The sequence below is a fragment of the Danio rerio genome, chromosome 23 (assembly GCF_049306965.1).
Source record: "Danio rerio strain Tuebingen ecotype United States chromosome 23, GRCz12tu, whole genome shotgun sequence".
Lineage (NCBI taxonomy): Eukaryota > Metazoa > Chordata > Actinopteri > Cypriniformes > Danionidae > Danio > Danio rerio.
Window position 1 is genome coordinate 47217501 of NC_133198.1, and position 20309 is coordinate 47237809.

Sequence of the window (20309 nt, forward strand, 5' to 3'; positions counted from 1 at the left end):
TGTATATGATCCCGACCAGTTCTCCAAATCTCTCAGAGTAGCATGTTTGATTTCAGTTGAAACATTAGCTGCAAATCGCATACTTATGCACTATTTTATGCCATTTTGTAGTATAAATAGTGTAAGTAGTGTGTTCACACTGAAAACTCTAAAAATAATAAGTGCACTTTAATTACCCGGATGATGCACTCATTCAGCCGCTAAAATGAAGTGTGTTATGATGGACACTTCACGCACTCAACGACAGCAGGTTTGTTTACGTAGCGGAAGGGGCGGAGCTATCGGACACACATGTTGAATAACTTTATTTATTTTGGATGGTGAAAGCAAAATTCTCCCAATAAACGCATATAGTGCCTCCCGATGGTGAATGCTGTTATACTAATGACAGGTATTATTTGATAGTCTGGTCATTTATTTCACTAATTTGGCAACCGTCAAACATCATCAGGGTAACAGTTTGAATTTCCGCTTAAAAAAAACATTAGTCAGCCATTTGGGACGACACTACATACATATACTATCCTGTTAAGTGTGTAAGTGCATAAGTACATAGTGCATGAGTGCATAGTGTGCCATTTGGGACGCAGCAATTTTGTCAGGCAAAATACAGCCTGTGTATAGGCATAATACTGATATACGAGACATGCTTCATTTGCACTGTGGCCAAAATAAATGAAAATCTTTATTAAACTCTCTTAACCAGTTAATAAACATTTTGTTTTACCATTTTACTATCAGACTTGTAGCCAGCTTATTAAGAGGGGTGGCTATTTTGTTTCTGAAAAACTGAACCTTTTTGGAGTTATTTGCCTGATTTCTATTTAATTATGATGCATAAATATTGCATTTTAGTGACATTTTAAGAAATAATTTTGCTGGATTATCTTGTCAGATGGTTATCATAACAACACTGTTTGATGTACCAAAAAATATCTCCAACTATTTTGTCAAACTGCTTACCATACTATCTTAAGTCTGCATTTAAAGGGTCACGAAACACATTTTTTGAGCTGTTGGCAGTCGTGTATGTGTCCCACACTGCCAAAAACACTATTAGGCAGAGGTGGGAGTAAGTCACACATGTGCAAGTCACAAGCAAGTCTCAAGTCATAACCTTCAAGTCTCAAGCAAGTCAAGTCACTGCTTATTTCAAGTCACGTCAAGTCGTAGCTTTGTCTAGCAAGTCACTTTCAAGTCAATCTAATTATATATATATATATATATATATATATATATATATATATATATATATATATATATATATATATATATATAATATTTATCTTAGCCTGATAAATTACATCTTAGCGTGTGTTCCAGCGTGTAGACTGGACGTCTGTACCTGGGAGTGTCTTATTACGTCTCCGAGTGTGCAGCATTCATTCATGAGTAAGACTTGGTTCAAACCAATCAGCGCACTCTATTGAGCAACTTCATTAATATGCATGATCGCTTCCAAGGCGTGTTGTGGCGGCACGTTGTGTTCCCAAGAGGGAGAACATGAATTGCTTGGAGATACGGGTAGTCAGTGTTGCTTTTATAATTTGCTGCAGTGAAGGTTTTGTTTTCATTTTCCCTTTTTGAGAGAGCAGCTGGACTCACGTGAGGATTACATGTTATTATAATTTTCCATTTTCCGTATCTGCAATGCCTGTATTTTGGCTTTTTTTTTGGCAGTCCACTTAGAATCCAACTTGGAAAAAAAATTTTTTCTTTATTGGCATTGATTGTATTGAAATTCAAATGGCATTAACATGCCTGTGTGTTAATTTCTGTAATAAATATGGCTGTCAAGCAGGATCTTGATGGTTTATTGTGGGTTTGTTGTTTACATGAAGAAATCTGTGTTACAAGTTAAACACAAATTGTAATAAACAATTATATTTTGACTTTAAATAGTTTTTGTCTTGTGTTTACATAAATTTTACATTTGAAAAGCCAAAATTTTGAATGGCTTTTAAATGTGATTAATCGCGAATTTAATTTTAAAAAGTGTGATTCGTAATTTTTTTTTAATCGATAGACAGCAACAATATATATATATATATATATATATATATATATATATATATATATATATATATATATATATATAATATATATATATATATATATATATAATATATATATATATATATATATATAATATATATATATATATATATATAATATATAATATATATATATATATAATATATATATATATATATATATATATATAATATATAATATATATATATATATAATATATATATATATATATATATATAATATATAATATATATATATATATAATATATATATATATATATATAATATATATATATATATATATAATATATATATATATATATATATATATAATATATATATATATATATATATATATATAATATATATATATATATATATATATATATAATATATATATATATATATATATATATATATAATATATATATATATATATATATAAATATATATATATATATATATATATATATATATAATATATATATATATATATATAATATATATATATATATATATATATATATATATATATATATATATATATATATATATATATATATATATATATATATATATATATATATATATATAGTTGATGTCAGAATTATTAGCCCCCCTGAATTCTTGATGCCTGTTTATTTTTTTCACCAATTTCTGTTTAATGGAGGGAAGATTGTTTCAGCACATTTCAAAGCATAATATTTTTAAAACTTATTTCAAAAACTGATTTATTTTATCTTTGCTATGATGACAGTAAATAATATTTTACTTAATATTTTTCAAGACACTAGTATTCAGCTTAAAGTGACATTTAAAGGCTTAACTAGGTTAATAAGGTGAACAAGGCAGGTTAGAGTAATTAGGCAAGTTATTGTATAACGATGGTTTGTACTGTAGATTATCGAGAAAAAATATAGCTTAAAGGGGCTAATACTTTTGTCCCAAAAATGTTTTTTTTTTAAATTCAAAACTGCTTTTACTCTAGCAGAAGTAAAACAAATAAGACTTTCTCCAGAAGAAAAAATATTATCAGAAATACTGTGAAGATTTCCTTGCTCTGTTAAAAATCATTTGGGAAATATTTAAAAAAGAAAATCAAAAGGGGGCTAATAATTCTGACTTCAACTGTATATATATATATATAGTTTGATTCACCCGTTACCACCAACGTCAAGTGCAAACCTACATCCTTGAGTACAGAGCAAAACTACAAATGAAATAAACTGTGCTTTTATGGTTTTCTGGTTTGGAACTGAAAAAATATTTGACACAGTATACACAGTGGAAAACCCCCAAAAGTTTTAATATAATAATAATAATAATAATAATGCAATTATTTTGTAATCTAATGAAGGTTTGAGATTCTGGGACTTTTTAAGGGTTAAATAGGAGGGTGTGACTAAAGTACTAATCACGGACTGGGTTTGAACATTTCGAAGGACGTTAATAATGATAAACAATGCAATGACATGCATTTTAAATACTAATATTAATTATAAAAATAAACAATAATTTAAAAATACATGGTGGCACTATAGCTCAGTGGTTAGCACTGTGGCCTCAAAGCAAGAAGGTCACTGGTTTGAGTCCCGGCTGGGCCAGTTAGCATTTATATGTGGAGTTTGCATGTTCTCCCCGTGTTGGCGTGGGTTTCCTCCGGGTGCTTCAGTTTCCACCACAGTCCAAACACATGCGCTATAGAGGAATTGATTAACTAATTTGGCCCCAGCGTATGTGTAAATGAGTGTGTATTGGTGTTTCCCAGTGATGGCCTATGGTCGGAAGGGCATCCGCTGCGTAAAACATGTGCTGGAATAGTTGGCGGTTCATTCCGCTGTGGCGAAGAAAAATGAATGAATGAATAAACAAGCTTTTGACCACCCCTATAATAGTTCATACCATTGCCAATGCACAATGTGCATATCTAGACTACCATTAATGCACACCCGAAGCGTTCAAAACACACTTTACATGTAAAACAGGTGTTTGTCTCTACATATAACCCAAAAGTAATGCAATGTAATTTCAAATTAGACTAATATTGTATATATTTATAGACGCCAATGCTCAGACCTGGAAGTTAATAGGATATTAAGCGATCAGAGCTCATCAGAGGTTATTATAAGTCTGAATAAACTCAGTAACCAATCAAAAGACTAAAAATGTAAGTTTGTTTGAATAATAAATGAGATGTAATTGCATTGAGAGTAGGAATTTGGTTTACTGAAGCATGCAAATGTATTACACACAATGCTCACCCCTTTATAGTTGATTTTTGTACTTTGGGTTTAAGGAAAGCGGGTCACTTTACAGTAAGGTTTCATTAGTTAGTGTATTTACTAACATGAACCAAGTATGAACAATACTAAGCACAGCATTTATCAATCATAGTTCAACATTTACTAATGCATTATTAAAAAAGTCTAAATTCATTCTTGTTAACATTAGTGAGTTAAAAAGAACTAACAGTGCACAACTTTATTTTCCTTAATTAACATTAATAAATACTGTAATTAATGTGTTGCTCATTGCTTGTTCATGTTAATAAATACATTAACTAACACTAACCAATACAACCTTATTGTAAAGTGTTACCAAAGAGTGCATGAGAAATTAAATGAATGATTACTGTAAATTAATCACACACACCTTGGAGAACCACCGATTTAGAGCATGCAGAAGAGCTGAAATGAGCAGCCTGTCGATTAATACTGTGCATTCATTCATTTTCTATTAGACTTAGTCCTTTTATTAATCAGGGGTCGCAACAGCGGAATGAACTGCCAACTTTTCCAGTATGTGTTTTACACAGCGGATGCCTTTCCAGCCGCAACCCAACCCTGGAAAACACCCATACACTCTCTTTCACACACATATACTACAGCTGATTTAGCTTATTCAATTCCCCTATAGCTCATGTCTTTGGACTGTCGGGGAAACAGGAGCACCCGGAGGAAACACACGCCAACACTGTGAGAACAGGCAAACTCCACACAGAAATGCCAACTGAATCCCTCGGGGTTCGAACCAGCGACCTTCTTGTTGTGAGGCGATCGTGACGCCACTAACACTGTGCAGGTAAAGGATATTTCTTGTTGTGTGTGTCCTCAGTGAGGAGCCGTAGCTGTAAACTGCATTTATTAATGAGTTCGTCCAGTTTCTCCTCGGCCTCCGTCAGCTCAGAAACCTCCTTCTGCAGCTCCTGAAACCTGGCCAGAGATGCGCCGTCGATACGATTCCCTCTGCAAAACCACACAAAACCATAAACAATCACAGAGTATATGCGGAGACATTTTCATAAACTAATCTTGATTCATCAAAACTAAAACATACTCTAAATCTACAAAAAAAATTCAAGAACAATTTAAATTAAAGCTGCAAGCAGCAATGAAAGGGACCTCGCACCCGAGCTCACCGCCGCCCGGTGGCCTTAGTATAACAGAGAACAGCGAACAATAATAATTTAAGCTGATATATATATATATATATATATAAAACCTGGGGAAAAAAAAAAAAAAAAAAATCACAGATTTATGCCAAACTTCTTCCTGTCAGCAGGTGGCGCTATGACTGTGACTCAAGATTGGCATGTAGATGTCTTCAGAAGAGAAATTTCAATAAGTCATGTGAAATTTCAGGCAGGTCAGACATTGTGTAGTTGAGTTATAAGTACTTCCTGTTCCATGGCGAATCACTGAGGTTTGTCAGGCCGCCACGGACACGCCCTTCAGCAAAACTCTAGATCTTCACAATATATCATCGCTAGAGCTTTCAGATGACACCTTGCAAATTTGGTGCTGATACAATGAAATTTGTAGGAGGAGTTTGTTATGGTCTAAAACATGTCATTTCCTTTCGCCAGCAGGTGGCGCTATAACTGTAACTGGATATTGGCATGTAAACATGTTCAGGTCAGGACTCTTAACAAACATGGAAATTGAGGCAGATCGGATAATGCATGCCTGAGTAATAACAACTTTCTGTTTCGTGGCGAATCGTCAAAGCCACGGACACACCCTTTATCAAAAAATGTTGATTTTCAAAATTTAACATCGCCAAGGCATTTAGATGACAAAACCCAATTTTGGTGTTGATCGGATGAAATTCCTAGGAGAAGTTCGTTAAAATACAATGTCTGGAAATGTCAAAAACGCCACTTTTTCGGCGCAGGAAGTTAAAAATATCCGACTTCCTATTGGGTTTGACATTCCCCTCCTAGAGACTTTTTGTAGTTTTTAGCCCCTTGAAACAGAGTGTGAAGGGGAAGGGCTTCAAAACGTACCCCTAAGAAATGGGACAGCACTACAACACTTACAATTCAGTTGATTGGACATGATTTGAAAAGGCATACACCTGTCCATATAAGGTCCCAGGGTTGACGGTGCATGTCAAAGCACAAACCAAGCATGAAGACAAAGGAATTGTCTGCAGACCTCCGAGACAGGACTGTCTCAAGGCACAAGGCTGGGGAAGGTAACAAAAACATTTCTGCTGTTCTGAAAGATCCAATGAGCACAGCGGCCTCCATCATCCGTAAGTGGAAGATGTTTGGAGCCACCAGGACTCTTCCTAGAGCTGGCCGGCCATTTAAGCTGAGTGATCGGGGGAGAAGGGCCTTAGTCAGGGAGGTGATCAATAACCCAATGGTCACTCTGTCTGAGCTCAAGAGTTCTTCAGTGGAGAGAGGAGATCCTTACAGAAGGACAACCATCTGTGCAGCAATCCACCAATCAGGCCTGTATGGTAGAGTGGCCAGACGGAAGACACTCCCCCCTGGAATTTACCAAAAGGCATCTGAAAGACTCTCAGACCATCAGAACCTAAACTCTCTGCTCTGATGAGACTAAAATTTTAATTTTTTGGAGTGAATGCCAGGCGTTACGTTTGGAGAAAACCAGCCAGCGCTCGTCAATAGGCTAACAGCATCCCTACAGTGAAGCATGGTGGTGTTGGCATCATGCTGTGGGGATGTTTTTCAGCAGCAGGAACTGGAAGACTAGTCAGGATAGAGGGAAAGATGAATGCAGCAATGTACAGAGACATCCTGAATGAAGACCTGCTTCAGAGCGCTCTTGAGCTCAGACTGTTTTTTCCAGCAGAACAATGACCCCAAGCACATTGCCAAAATATCAATGGAGCGGCTTCACAACAACTCGGTGAATGTCCTTGAGTGGCCCAGCCAGAGCCCAGACCTAAATCCTATTGAACATCTCTGGAGAGATCTGAAAATGGCTGTACACCGTCGCTTCCCATCCAACCTGATAGAGCTTGAGAGGTACTGCAAAGAGGAATGGGCAAAAATTCCCAAAGACAGGTGAGCCAAGCTTGTGGCATCATATTTAAAAAGACTTGAGGCTGTAATCGCTGCCAAAGGTCCATCAATAAAGTGTTGAGCAAAGGCTGTCAGTAGTGATGTACAAGTGATTTTACAGGGATAAAGAAAATTAGTATCACAAAATTAGTATATAGTAGTGTAGAAACAAACACAACTACACTCCACATTTATATAAAGCAGTAACGTTCTGAAAGACTCACAGCCACTGGATGTTGTTCTTGGACTTCTTGGAGATTAAGTGAATGCCCTCCAGGACGTTGGTGATGTCGTAGATGCGTCGCTTCTGGACGTCCAGCACCTGTGAGGCCCAGTTCAGGTCCACCACGCCGTCCGGAGACTGAGCCAGGAGATCCAGAAAGCGTTTGGTGGTCAGATTCAGAGACGTGTCGTAGCGGGATTTCTCCACAGCCAGCTTAGGCACTAAAACACACAGATAACATGAGAAAAGGGGTTTATATCAATACTGTTGAGTAGAACTGTGCAAAAAATCTATATATATCACAAATGTGCATATTGCTATATACAAATCCCAATGGCAGATTACAATTTAAATGATGATTTTCAATACTTTAACACCTTTGACAGGGTTTACTATTTTGGCAAGAGCATTAAAGCTCATTTATTTTTCCATTTCTGCAGCGATGCTATATTGATGGGGAAATCAATAGTTTTTATATAAAAAACTACTATAATTACATTTTAAAACATTGTTTACAATAATTCAACATTTTGGATTAGAAAAAACATCAGTCATATTCAATATTGTTTTTTTTTCTATGTTTTTTTTAATGTTGGCCTTTTCTAAATGTACTTATTTTAGGCACTTACCCATAAGTAGGCCCACACGGAATCTGGGCGCACAGAATTCCGCAGATTTTCCGCAGATTTCTGCAGATTTTTAGCCAACTATTAATTCTGTTTACTTACTTGAGTAAATGTGTAAATCTGAATTTATTCAGTAATTTATTACTTTTTATTTAATATATTTAGGTTTTAGTTATGATACTCCGCTGGATACTCCCAAAATAATTCCGCAGAAATCCACCACAGATTTTTACCAAAATTCTCAGCAGAAATAGCAAAAAATGTCCGGTGATTCCGTCTGGCCCTGGACATAAGTAATACTTAATACTGAATATTTGATACCAGCAGAAGCCTAATGTAATTCAAAGACAGTAAGATTACATTGGGTCAATATCATGATAATACCCTATATTATAATAAAAGCTTTAATAATTCACAATAAGAGTAATAATAATAATACCATATATATATATCGTGACTGAGCATTCAAGCTCATTTATTTTTCCATTTCTGCAGCGATGGCTATATTGATGGGGAAATCAACAGTTTTTATATAAAGAACTACTATAATTACATTTTAAAACATTGTTTACAATAATTCAACATTTTGGATTAGAAAAAACATCAGTCATATTCAATATTGTTTTTTTTCTATGTTTTTTTTAATGTTGGCCTTTTCTAAATGTACTTATTTTAGGGACTTATCCATAAGTAGGCCCACACGGAATCTGCGCGCGCAGATTTTTAGCCCATTATTAATTCTGTTTATTTACTTGAGTAAATGTGTAAATCTGAATTTATTCAGTTTTTATTCAGTAATTTAATACTTTTAATTTAATATATTTAGGTTTTAGTTATGATACTCCGCTGGATACTCCCAAAATAATTCCGCAGAAATCCACAGATTTTTACCAAAATTCTCCACAGAAATAGCAAAAAACGTCCGCAGATTCCGTCTGGCCCTGGACATAAGTAATACTTAATACTGAATATTTGATACCAGCAGAAGCCTACTGTAATTCAAAGATAGTAAGATTACATTGGGTCAATATCATGATAATACCCTATATTATAATAAAAGCTTTAATAATTCACAATAAGAGTAATCCAAAAGTAGTCTGATTACATTAAGTCAATATTGTGATGAATATATGAATAATACCATATATATATATCGTGACTGAGCATTCAAGCTCATTTATTTTTCTATTTCTGCAGCGATGGCTATATTGATGGGGAAATCAACAGTTTTTATATAAAGAACTACTATAATTACATTTTAAAACATTGTTTACAATAATTCAACATTTTGGATTAGAAAAAAACATCAACATACAAAATCATGCAATCACTCAGTTTCCATTTGGCTTAAGGCTGATTTCTACTTCTGCATTGAGTGATCAGCATGACCCATGGTGACTGTGCATAGCTCTGCATTTATACTTCTGTGCTCTGTTTGTGTTCCTCTGTACTGCTAAAACACTAGCAGGCAGTAGGTTGTTATGTTCCTCTGTGTTGAGTTTCTTCACTGGTGTTTTGCTTTTTCTGAACGCTACCGTAATGTTCAAGTAGATAAAACTCGCTTATTCTGAGGCTGGAACCTGTGGACATGCAGCAACTTTATTCATAAGGTAAACACAAAGCGACAGTTGCCATGCGGAGCTCCTCCACAGAACTTGACACATTCGTAAACACTTACTCCATCGGACTCGCAGCTCTTAGCACCGCCCACACTTGTCACAGCTACCAAGCCAACCAAGTACAGAGCCTGTGCTACACGTTGTTGCGACGTGTAGTTACAGTAGTTTAAGAGGTGCGCGTCAGCGCCAGCCACACAGACATCCCAAGTTGGGAGAAGTCCTGGGGGAGACTGAGATGATTTACGGGAGGTTACGGGAGATGTGCGACATGTGAAGACTGGGGGGGAGGCATGACATAGTTGAATACTGGAAGCGAGGAGGGATACGGTGGAGAGAGGTGAGAAGGGTGCACAACGTATTTGAGGATCGGGAGGGAGACGCGCAATTTCCAGCAGATTGTCATTCGTTTGCGAGCAAACGAGCATCCGGGAGACTTGGGATGTCTGGCCACGGCGAGGGCTATGCGACCGCGTGCGCTTGCATACATACGCATACATGTGCGCTTGACGCAGAAGTATAAATCAGCTTTAGCCTTCATGCTCTGATTATCAGGTGGTGCCAAAGCCGAATGAATCGCCAATTATTCTGGTATATGTGTTACACAGCAGTTGCCTTTCCAGCCGCAACACAGTACTGGAAAACACCCACACTCTCACATTCACACACACTCATATACTACAGCCAAATTAGAATCAATTCCCCTATAGCGCATGTGTTTGGACTGTGGGGGAAACCTGAGCACCCGGAGGAAACCCATGCCAACACGAGGAGAACATGCAAACTCCACACAGAAATGCCAACTAAAAAATATACATGCTTACTTAAAATAACCAACTATAGGACTACAGAATCTTCTAATGAGTAAAACTGCTTCAGCAAATGTTCCCGAACAAAATGTAGTCTAACATTCAAAATTAGAAACTCTATTAAAATGTTTTGCACTCAAGACGTTAATATATATTCAGAATTTACATAGTAAATGCTAAATTAGACTAATTTCTGAAGGTCTTTTGAAATAATAAATGATAAAGAAAATAATTTCTTTCTTTTTTCTAAAAGAAAATGATGAAAAAATACTGAAAATATCTGCTTTGAGACTAAAGTTTTTTTTTAAATATGCAAATATATTGTGTTTCCCAGTACTGGGTTGTGGCTGGAAGGGCATCCACTGCGTAAACCAAATGATGGTATAGTTGGTGGTTCATTCTGCTGTGGCGACCCCTGATAAATAAGGGACTAAACCAAAGGAAAATTAATAAATGAAATATATTGCAAAATGTTATTTACTTCTATTTTAAAACATAATAATATTTGAGATTAATATAATTTGCACAGCTTTTTCCTTTAAATAAACAAGCACCCCAAACTTCTGAATTTCTATTTTGACCACAGAAATATATTATTTTTATCATGATCATTTTAGTAATCATTCATACCTCTGGGAGGTGCGGGTGTGGCTGGAGGTGTGGGTCCATTTGAAGCGGTTCGAGAAGTGCAAATGTACTGATGATCGCTGTCTAAATCCAACTTTCTTTTCACCTACAATCAAAAATGCACAAACAAAAACACATTAAATGCACGTAGACTGATTAAAGTAACTAATGTGTCATAAAACAACGTTACAAAACCTTTAACCGCATGCCAGTAATTGAGTTGTTATTGTTAAGTGCTCTTATGATCACAGTGAAGGTCAGAATGTTAATGAACCGACAGTTTTGATTTAAAATGAAAGTGGAAATTCTGAATGGGATTTTATGGGTAGTACGCATGGGATTCATCGTTGTGTGGTGAGAAGAGCTGGGTAGACATGAATTATATGATCACTTGCTTTACTTCGGGTTTGTCCCTAATTCATCAGGGGTTGCCACAGTGAAATGAACCACCTATTACTCTGGCAAACGTATAATAAATATGCAAATTTTTCTTTTTACAATTATATTTTGTCATTAAAAAAAACCCAATGTTTATAAAAATTATTTATCGTTCACAATGTTTTTCACTCATACAGTCATATTGGATATATATTTATATATATATATATATATATATATATATATATATATATATATATATATATATATATATATATATATACATATATATATATACATATATATATATACATATATATATATATATATATATATATATATACATATATACATATATATATATATATATATATATATATATATATATATATATATATATATATATATATATATATATATACATATATACTTGATACTGAATATTTGATACCAGCAGAAGCCTAATTTAATTCAAAGATAGTAAGATTACATTGGGTCAATATCTTGATAATCATAATAAAAGCTTCAATAACTCACAATAAGAGTGATCCAAAAGTAGTCTGATTACATTAAGACAATATTGGGATGAATATAAATATCTTGATAATACAATATATCATTATGTATAATTAATGTAATCCAAAAGTAGTCAGATTACATTATTATGTCAGTATTGCGAAAAATATTAATATCATGAAAGGTCAATATTTTAATAATACAGTATACTGTGATTGGGAATAATGTAATCCAAAAGTAGTCAGATTACATTAGGTCAATATCATGATAATACTTTATATCATGATGAAAAAATTCTACAATTAATCACAACAAGAAATTTAATATGGCAGAAGCCAAATGTAATCCAAAAGTAGTCCAACTACATTAAGTCAATATTGCGATAAATATTAATATCGTGACAAGTTAATATCGCGATAATACAGTATTTTATGATCAAGATGAATGTAATCCAAAAGTAGTCTTATTACATTAGGTCAATATTGCGATAAATATTAATATCGTGACAAGTCAATATCGCGATAATACAGTATATTATGATCAAGACGAATTTAATCCAAAAGTAGTCCGATTCCATTAGGGCAATATTGCGATAAATATTAAAACCGTGACAAGTCAATATCATGATAATACAGTTTATTATGTTCAAGATTAATGTAAACCAAAAGTAGTCAAATTACATCGGGTCAATATTGTGATAAATATTAATATCATGATAGGTCAATATCATAATAATAGCATATATAGTTGTTAGGAAGAATGTAATCCAAAAGTAGTCAGATTACATTAGGACAATAACGCGACAATACCTAATATTGTGATGAAAGCTTCCATTATTTACAATAAGAAACTTGATACCGGCAGAAGTCTAATGTAATACAAAAGTAATTAGATTACATTAGGTCAATATTGCGATAAAAATTAATATCATGATAGGTCAATATTATGATAATACTGTATATTGTGCTTAAGAATAATGTAATCGAAAAGTAGTCAGATTACTTTAGGACAATAAAGCGACAATACCTAATATTGTAATTTAATATGGCAGAAGCCAAATGTAATCCAGAAGTAGTCCAACTACATTAGGGCAATATTGCGATAAATATTAATATCGTGACAAGTCAATATCATGATAATACAGTATATTATGATCAAGATTGATGTAATCCAAAAGTAGTCAGATTACATTGGGTCAATATTGTGATAAATATTAATATTGTGACAAGTCAATATCATCATCATACAGTACATTATGATCATGATTAATGTAATCCAAAAGTAGTCATATAACAACACTTCAATATTGTGATAAATATTAATATCATGACAGGTCAATATCATAATAATACTCTATATCGTGATTAAGATTAATGTAATCCAAAAGTAGTCAGATTACATTAGGTCAATATTGTGATGAATATTAATATTGTGATAATACAATATATCATTATGAAGATTAATGTAATCCAAAAGTAGTCAGATTACATTATGTCAGTATTGCAAAAAATATTAATATCATTAAAGGTCAATATTTTAATAATACCGTATATTGTGATTGGGAATAACGTAATCCAAAAGTAGTCAGATTACAGTAGCTCAATATTGTGATAAATATTAATATCATAATAGGTCAATATCATAATAATACTCTATATCGTGATTAAGAATAATGTAATCCAAAAGTAGTCAGATTACATTTGCTCAATATTGTGATAAATATCAATATTGTGACAAGACAATATAGTGATAATACAGTATATTATGATTAAGATTAAAGTAATCTGAAAGTAGTCAGATTACATTAGGTCAATATCGTGATAATACTTTATATCATGATAAAAGCTTCTACAGTTAATCACAACAAGACATTTAATATGGCAGAAGCCAAATGTAATCCAAAAGTAGTCAGATTACATTAGGTCAATATCGTGATAATACCATATATCGTGAAAAAAAGCATTAATTATTCAATTTGATACCGGCAGAAGCCTAAAGTTATCCAAAAGTAGTCTAACTCCATCTATATTGTCTAATATTAAGTCTGATATAAATACAGTGATAGATCAATATCGCAATAATATTGTAGCTACATCGTGATTACAATTAAAGTAATCCAAAAGTAGTCAGATTACATAACCATAAACGTGTAATCTAAGAGATTATATTACGTATTACAATTGCTATCATGTAATCTGCAATCAGTAACTGATATCTATTGATTAGTAACCCAGCTAGGCTGGTTTCGTACCGGCGGGCGGCCCAAAATCGGTCTCCGGTGGTCTGGCAGGCTGGTGGTCCCAGTGCTTGTATGATGTGGCGTTGCGAACAGTAAAATGTCACCCGTAGCAGTGCTGGTGGTGGCCGTGCCAGGAGTGGAGATGATGACAATTTGATGATCTTCGCTGAGATCAATACTGCCATTGTTCAACAGAGACTCGAAATCAGCCAGCAGGTCCTCCGAGGTCTGACCCGAAATAAAACCCTCAGACATATCGGGCTGAGACAGCAGGGCTCACTCGCTCTCTGGGCTTACCGTCAATGCTTATGGATGAAAGTGCATGAGAAATAGCCTATTATTCTAGCTAACTATACTAGTTGGTTTATTGGGATGATCCATGTTCTGACAGGTTCCAGATCAGTGCACGCTCTTAAAAACAGGCCTTGACTGGAGAACATATGGGTGAAGCACCCAAAGCACAACAAGGCCAGAATGTAGGTCAACTTCAGTTTGCCAAGCAAAAATATGATCTATACTTAATTTACATTAATGTAAATGAAAGAATGAGAGTATACATGCTGTTTATAAACATTTAAGATGATAAAAAGCATGCATGATGGACTTTTTGAGTTATTCCTTTGTTTAGGGAAGTGCTACTGAAAATGGCTGAAAAGCATAATAAATGGAGTCCAGTATAAATAAACATCATCGCTCACAATCTGCAACGCCATTTCAGTCTTTAAAGTGCATAAAACATGGTATCGTTCAAATTAACTTTTCAAATATCGATATATTTGCGATATTACAAACTAACAGCGTTTGTTTCAACATGAGCACATGTAAACGTGTTAGAAAAGAGTGTATATATTTGAGTAAACAGGCTGTAGAGAAGTAAATATAACAATATATAACCCGATCCGGATGTAGAACAAAGCCAAAGTCCTGTTTCTTCTCTCTTCGGCCACTTTAATCCAAAATACCACCCGCTTTTGTTGTTTTTAATGACTCCATCCAGGAAGTATTGCCTTTAACTCCAAATAATTTCCAGATCCTGGCTTATTTAATAAATAAATCCATTAAAATGCAGGAAAGGTGCGGCCCGGCTGTCTCTGCGCGCGGTGCGGCCGGAATCGCTGTTGTTATTGTTGTGTTGTTTTGTTCCAGCTGATCGGAACCTGCTCAAAGGTTTACGCGCCAAATCTTTTTTGCCGCGAAACTGGCACGTGCCAGCGTGCCGCGTGTTGATTGGCGAAAAAGTTGCGCACACGTCACCGTTCCCACGTCGTTGGTTGGCTGGAGCAGCTGTCGCTCAACAGGGCCCAGTTTCCCTTTCTTTCCGAGTTTGTAAAAACAAGTTTGAATTGAAAACCATATTTTTAAATCCTCCGCTTTAATTCGAGGCGTTTAATGATGATGGTGTCGGAGAAACTGTGTTGACGTAAAAATGGTTCTAATTGATCAGATAGAAATATTGTTAATACGTATTTAAGTGAATAACCAAATGATCCATATACTTTCGCTACACGAAGTTTAATCTATCTATCTATCTATCTATCTATCTATCTATCTATCTATCTATCTATCTATCTATCTATCTATCTATCTATCTATCTATCTATCTATCTATCTATCTATCTATCTATCTCAAATGCTTAACAAATAAAAATAATATATTTAATAATATCTACAAATATACAATATACAAAAATAATAATTAATATTAAATAATTACAATTATAATAACATTTGAATAATACTAATACTGTTTAGGTTTAATAATACATTTATTAAAAAATAAATAATACTTTATTTTTATATCTATCTATCTATCTATCTATCTATCTATCTATCTATCTATCTATCTATATATATATATATATATATATATATATATATATATATATATTATATTTTTGAATATTGAATTGAATATAAAAAAATCACACAAGAATAATTACCAACAAAATGAAAAAAAGTTCAATATTACAATTGATATTGAACCTATCACCAATATTATCTGAACTAACTACAATGTAACACAATATAACTTGATGTACAAATGTATCCCCTGAAAAGTATTTATGATGGCAGCTCTTTTTTCAATTATTATTTTGTATTATTTTTCCTTATTTTTTTTATATTATAATTTTTTAAATGTATTTATTCCCTCATCTGTAAGGGGTTAAATCATTGGGGAAGGGGTCTTTTCTAAAAAAAATTAATAAAGTAAAAAAACAAAAAACTATTGATATTAAATTAAAAATTAAACATAACATTTTAATAATGTAATGTTACTATAATACTATAAAATCACTAAATAAAGCGTATAATTTTATTTATATATAAAACAACAATTATTGTTAATAATAAATACATTTTAATAATATAAATGTGTGCACCATATAATATCATTAGGATAGATTTACACAAATCTTAAATGTTATTCTATTATGAAACCAATTAGAAGTTTTGATTTATTTAAATTAAACAAATATAAAATCTTATTTCATTGTATGTAATGAAGCCTTGATTTCACAACAAAAGTAAAATATTTGATATTATCATTTCACACAACCACAAAATAGCATAAATTATTGTACTAATTTGAATATATGCATATTTAAAACCATAAATGCAACTCTTCCTTGACGAAACTGCATTACAAACACCATCAAGTAAACTTTGTGTGAAGTGTGAATATTATTTTAACAAACTCCGCCCACCGCTGGCGTTAAACAGAGGAGCTTCAAGATGGCGCAGGCAATATTTGAGGTTCTAGAAGGTATTAATGCACTTTATTTACAATCCTGCACACAATATAATGCATTATTTTATAATTACACTGAAAATGCATGAGCGCGCGAGACAAATAACACAAAGAAGCAAAATTTGCACAGCTGTTTCGCTTTGCGTAAATGACAGGGAGTTGAATAATAAACATATATATGTTAAGTATATTAGCGCAATATTATGCTTTGTTTAAATTGTAGATTTTATTATATTTGTGGAGATATTGATGTGGAGGAGGGAGGAAGGGCGGTTGAAACAACAGCCTCGTGCCCGAATCATCATGGCGGAGGGAGAGAGACGGAAAAGCCAACAAACAACATCACCGCTTAATATTCCGCTTATAAACAAATTTATTACATAATAATTACACTAATACACGAACACTGTCAGTTTAGTGTCGACAAATGTAACTATTATTTGTTAGATGTTGGTCTATGTATGTTCACAGTTGATAATTTTGTGTTAATACTGATATTATTACAGTCATAACACGGTGATGATTTTATTTGTGTATTTATTTAATCCTAACATCAACATTTGCATGGGTTAACTTATCTTAGACGTGTAATGCTTAAATATAAATACTTACTAATGAAATACTTCAATATCATGGAGTGACATTCATAAGTCTAGCGTTACTTGTATCTAACGTCATATATGTTAAACAATAAATACAATATATAGGCTGATATATATGAAATATTTAGCACATTTATTACTGTACTGTTGTATTTCATATTAATATGATAAGTCTATAATGTAATTATTATGATAAAAGTGTCAGATTAGTTGTAATATTAATGTATTGAAGCTGTATTTGGCAAGTTTATTATGAATTTTTTTAATCTTAACATCAAAATTTGCATTTGTCAACTTATCTGAGTGCTTAATTATAAATACTTACTAATGAAATACTTCTATATCATAGAGTGAGATTCATAAGTCTATCGCATTTACTTGTATCTAACGTCATATTTGTTAAATAAATTAATAAATACAATATGCAGGCCTATATATGAAATATTTAGTACTTCTATTACTGTACTGTATTGTTTTATATTAATATAATAAGTCCAGGGGCGGACTGGCCATCTGGCAATTCTGGCAATTGCCAGAAGGGCCGGACCAATTTTTAAATGTGGGCCGGTCAGTTTTTTTTTTTTATATGTATTGTTTTTAAGTGCAGACAGCTTTTATCTCTTGCTAGATGCTATTATGTTGATGATAATAATACTAATTATTAATGTTAAGCATTTGGCTCAATCGGCAATTGCTGCCTGGTTTCAAGATGGGCCGACCCAATCTGAGGTTACCTGGACATAATCAAAATCTGGCAAGAATGTCATATTATTTCACCATCTGTACACCAAAATTAATAGTGAATGTGCGTGTCCGTGGGTGGGGCTGTGTCGGTGTGGTAATTTGTGTCGGTGTGGTAGTTTGTGTGGCTACAGTGCCAGGGCTGAATTTTTGTCCCAGTCCGCCCCTGAATAAGTCTATAATGTAATTATTTTGGTGAAATGTCAGATTAGCGGTAGTATTATTGTAATGATGGTGCATTTGTTATGTATATGCTGCTTATGAACACATTTATTACATAATAATTACACAAATACACAAACCCTGTCAGTTCAATGTGGAAAAAACGTTCATAAGTCTATAGCACTTGTATCTAACGTTATATTTGTTAAAAAAATTAATAAATGCATTATGCGGCCTATATATTAAATATTTAGCACATTTATTACTGTACTGTATTATTTTAAATAATAAGTTTATATGTAATTATTATGATAAAAGTGTCAGATTAGTTGTAGTATTAATGTATTGAAGCTGTATCTTGTAAGTTTATCGTGAATTTATTTAATCTTAACATCAACATTTGCATTTGTTAACTTATCTGACAAGTATAATGCTTAATTATAAATACTTACTAATGAAATACTTTAACAAATTAATAAATACAAATATGTAGGCCTATATATGAAATATTTAGCACATGTATTACTATACTGTATTGTTTTATATTAATATAATAAGTCTATAATGTAATTATTTGCAAGAAATGTCAGATTAGCGGTAGTATTATTGTAATGATGCTGTATTTGTCATGTTTATGCTGCTTATAAACACATTTATTTCATAATAATTACACAAATACACAAACCCTGTCAGTTCAATGTGGAAAAAACGTTCATAAGTCTATAGCCCTTGTATCTAACGTTATATTTGTTAAAAAGAAAAAAAAATGCATTATGCAGCCTATATATTAAATATTTAGCACATTTATTACTGTACTGTATTATTTTATATAATAAGTTTATATGTAATTATTACGGTGAAATGTCAGATTAGTTGTAGTAATAATGTATTGAAGCTGTATTTGGCATGTTTATCATGAATTTATTTAATCTTAACATCAACATTGGCATTTGTTAACTTTTCTGAGAAGTATAATGCTTAATTATAAATACTAATGAAATACTTCAATATCATAGAGTGAGATACATAAGTCTATAGCATTAACTTGTATCTAACATCATATTTGTTAAACAAATTAATAAATACAAATATGCAGGCCTATATATGAAATATTTAGCACATGTATTACTATACTGTATTGTTTTATATTAATATAATAAGTGTATAATGTAATTATTTGTAAGAAAAGTCAGATTAGCGGTAGTATTATTGTAATGATGCTGCATTTGTTATGTATATGCTGCTTATGAACACATTTATTACATAATAATTACACAAATACACAAACCCTGTCAGTTCAATGTGGAAAACACGTTCATAAGTCTATAGCCCTTGTATCTAACGTTATATTTGTTAAACAAATTAAGAACTACAATATATAGGATTATACATGAAATATTTAGCACATTGATGTACTGTATTCATATTAATACGATAAGTCAACAGTACTGTACTGATTTTGGTGAAATGTCAGATTAGTTGTAGTATTAATGTATTGAAGCTGCATTTGTCATGTTTATTATGTTGCTTATAAACAATTTATTGAATCTTAATGTCTAAATTTGCATTTGCTAACTTATCTTAGAAGTATAATACTTAAATATAAATATTTACTAATGAAATACTTCAATATCATGGAGTGACATTCATAAGTCTGTAGCATTCACTTGTAT

General features: G+C 32.7%; 2 protein-coding genes across 4 annotated transcripts in view; one reads left to right on the top strand and one right to left on the bottom strand.

Moving 5' to 3' along the window:
* e2f1 (E2F transcription factor 1) overlaps positions 1 to 15530 on the bottom strand; it is a 23150-nt gene extending 7620 nt beyond the window's left edge. For both annotated transcript variants that reach the window (XR_012398813.1, XM_005174533.6), the window contains exons 1-4: positions 14395 to 15530; positions 11253 to 11355; positions 7573 to 7792; positions 5127 to 5279 (exon numbers count right to left, since the gene is read on the bottom strand). Coding sequence is in view for 1 of the 2 variants with exons in the window: in XM_005174533.6 (XP_005174590.1) it covers positions 5127 to 5279; positions 7573 to 7792; positions 11253 to 11355; positions 14395 to 14637 (719 nt within the window). In the remaining variant the exon portion in view is untranslated. The remainder of the gene's footprint in view (positions 1 to 5126; positions 5280 to 7572; positions 7793 to 11252; positions 11356 to 14394) is intronic.
* A 1561-nt stretch (positions 15531 to 17091) lies between these two features.
* Positions 17092 to 20309, top strand: part of znf341 (zinc finger protein 341) — a 29400-nt gene continuing 26182 nt past the window's right edge. Inside the window, exon 1 of one of the 2 annotated variants that reach the window (XR_012398208.1) lies at positions 17092 to 17146. Coding sequence is in view for 1 of the 2 variants with exons in the window: in NM_001114573.1 (NP_001108045.1) it covers positions 17116 to 17146 (31 nt within the window). In the remaining variant the exon portion in view is untranslated. 2 annotated transcript variants of the gene reach the window in all.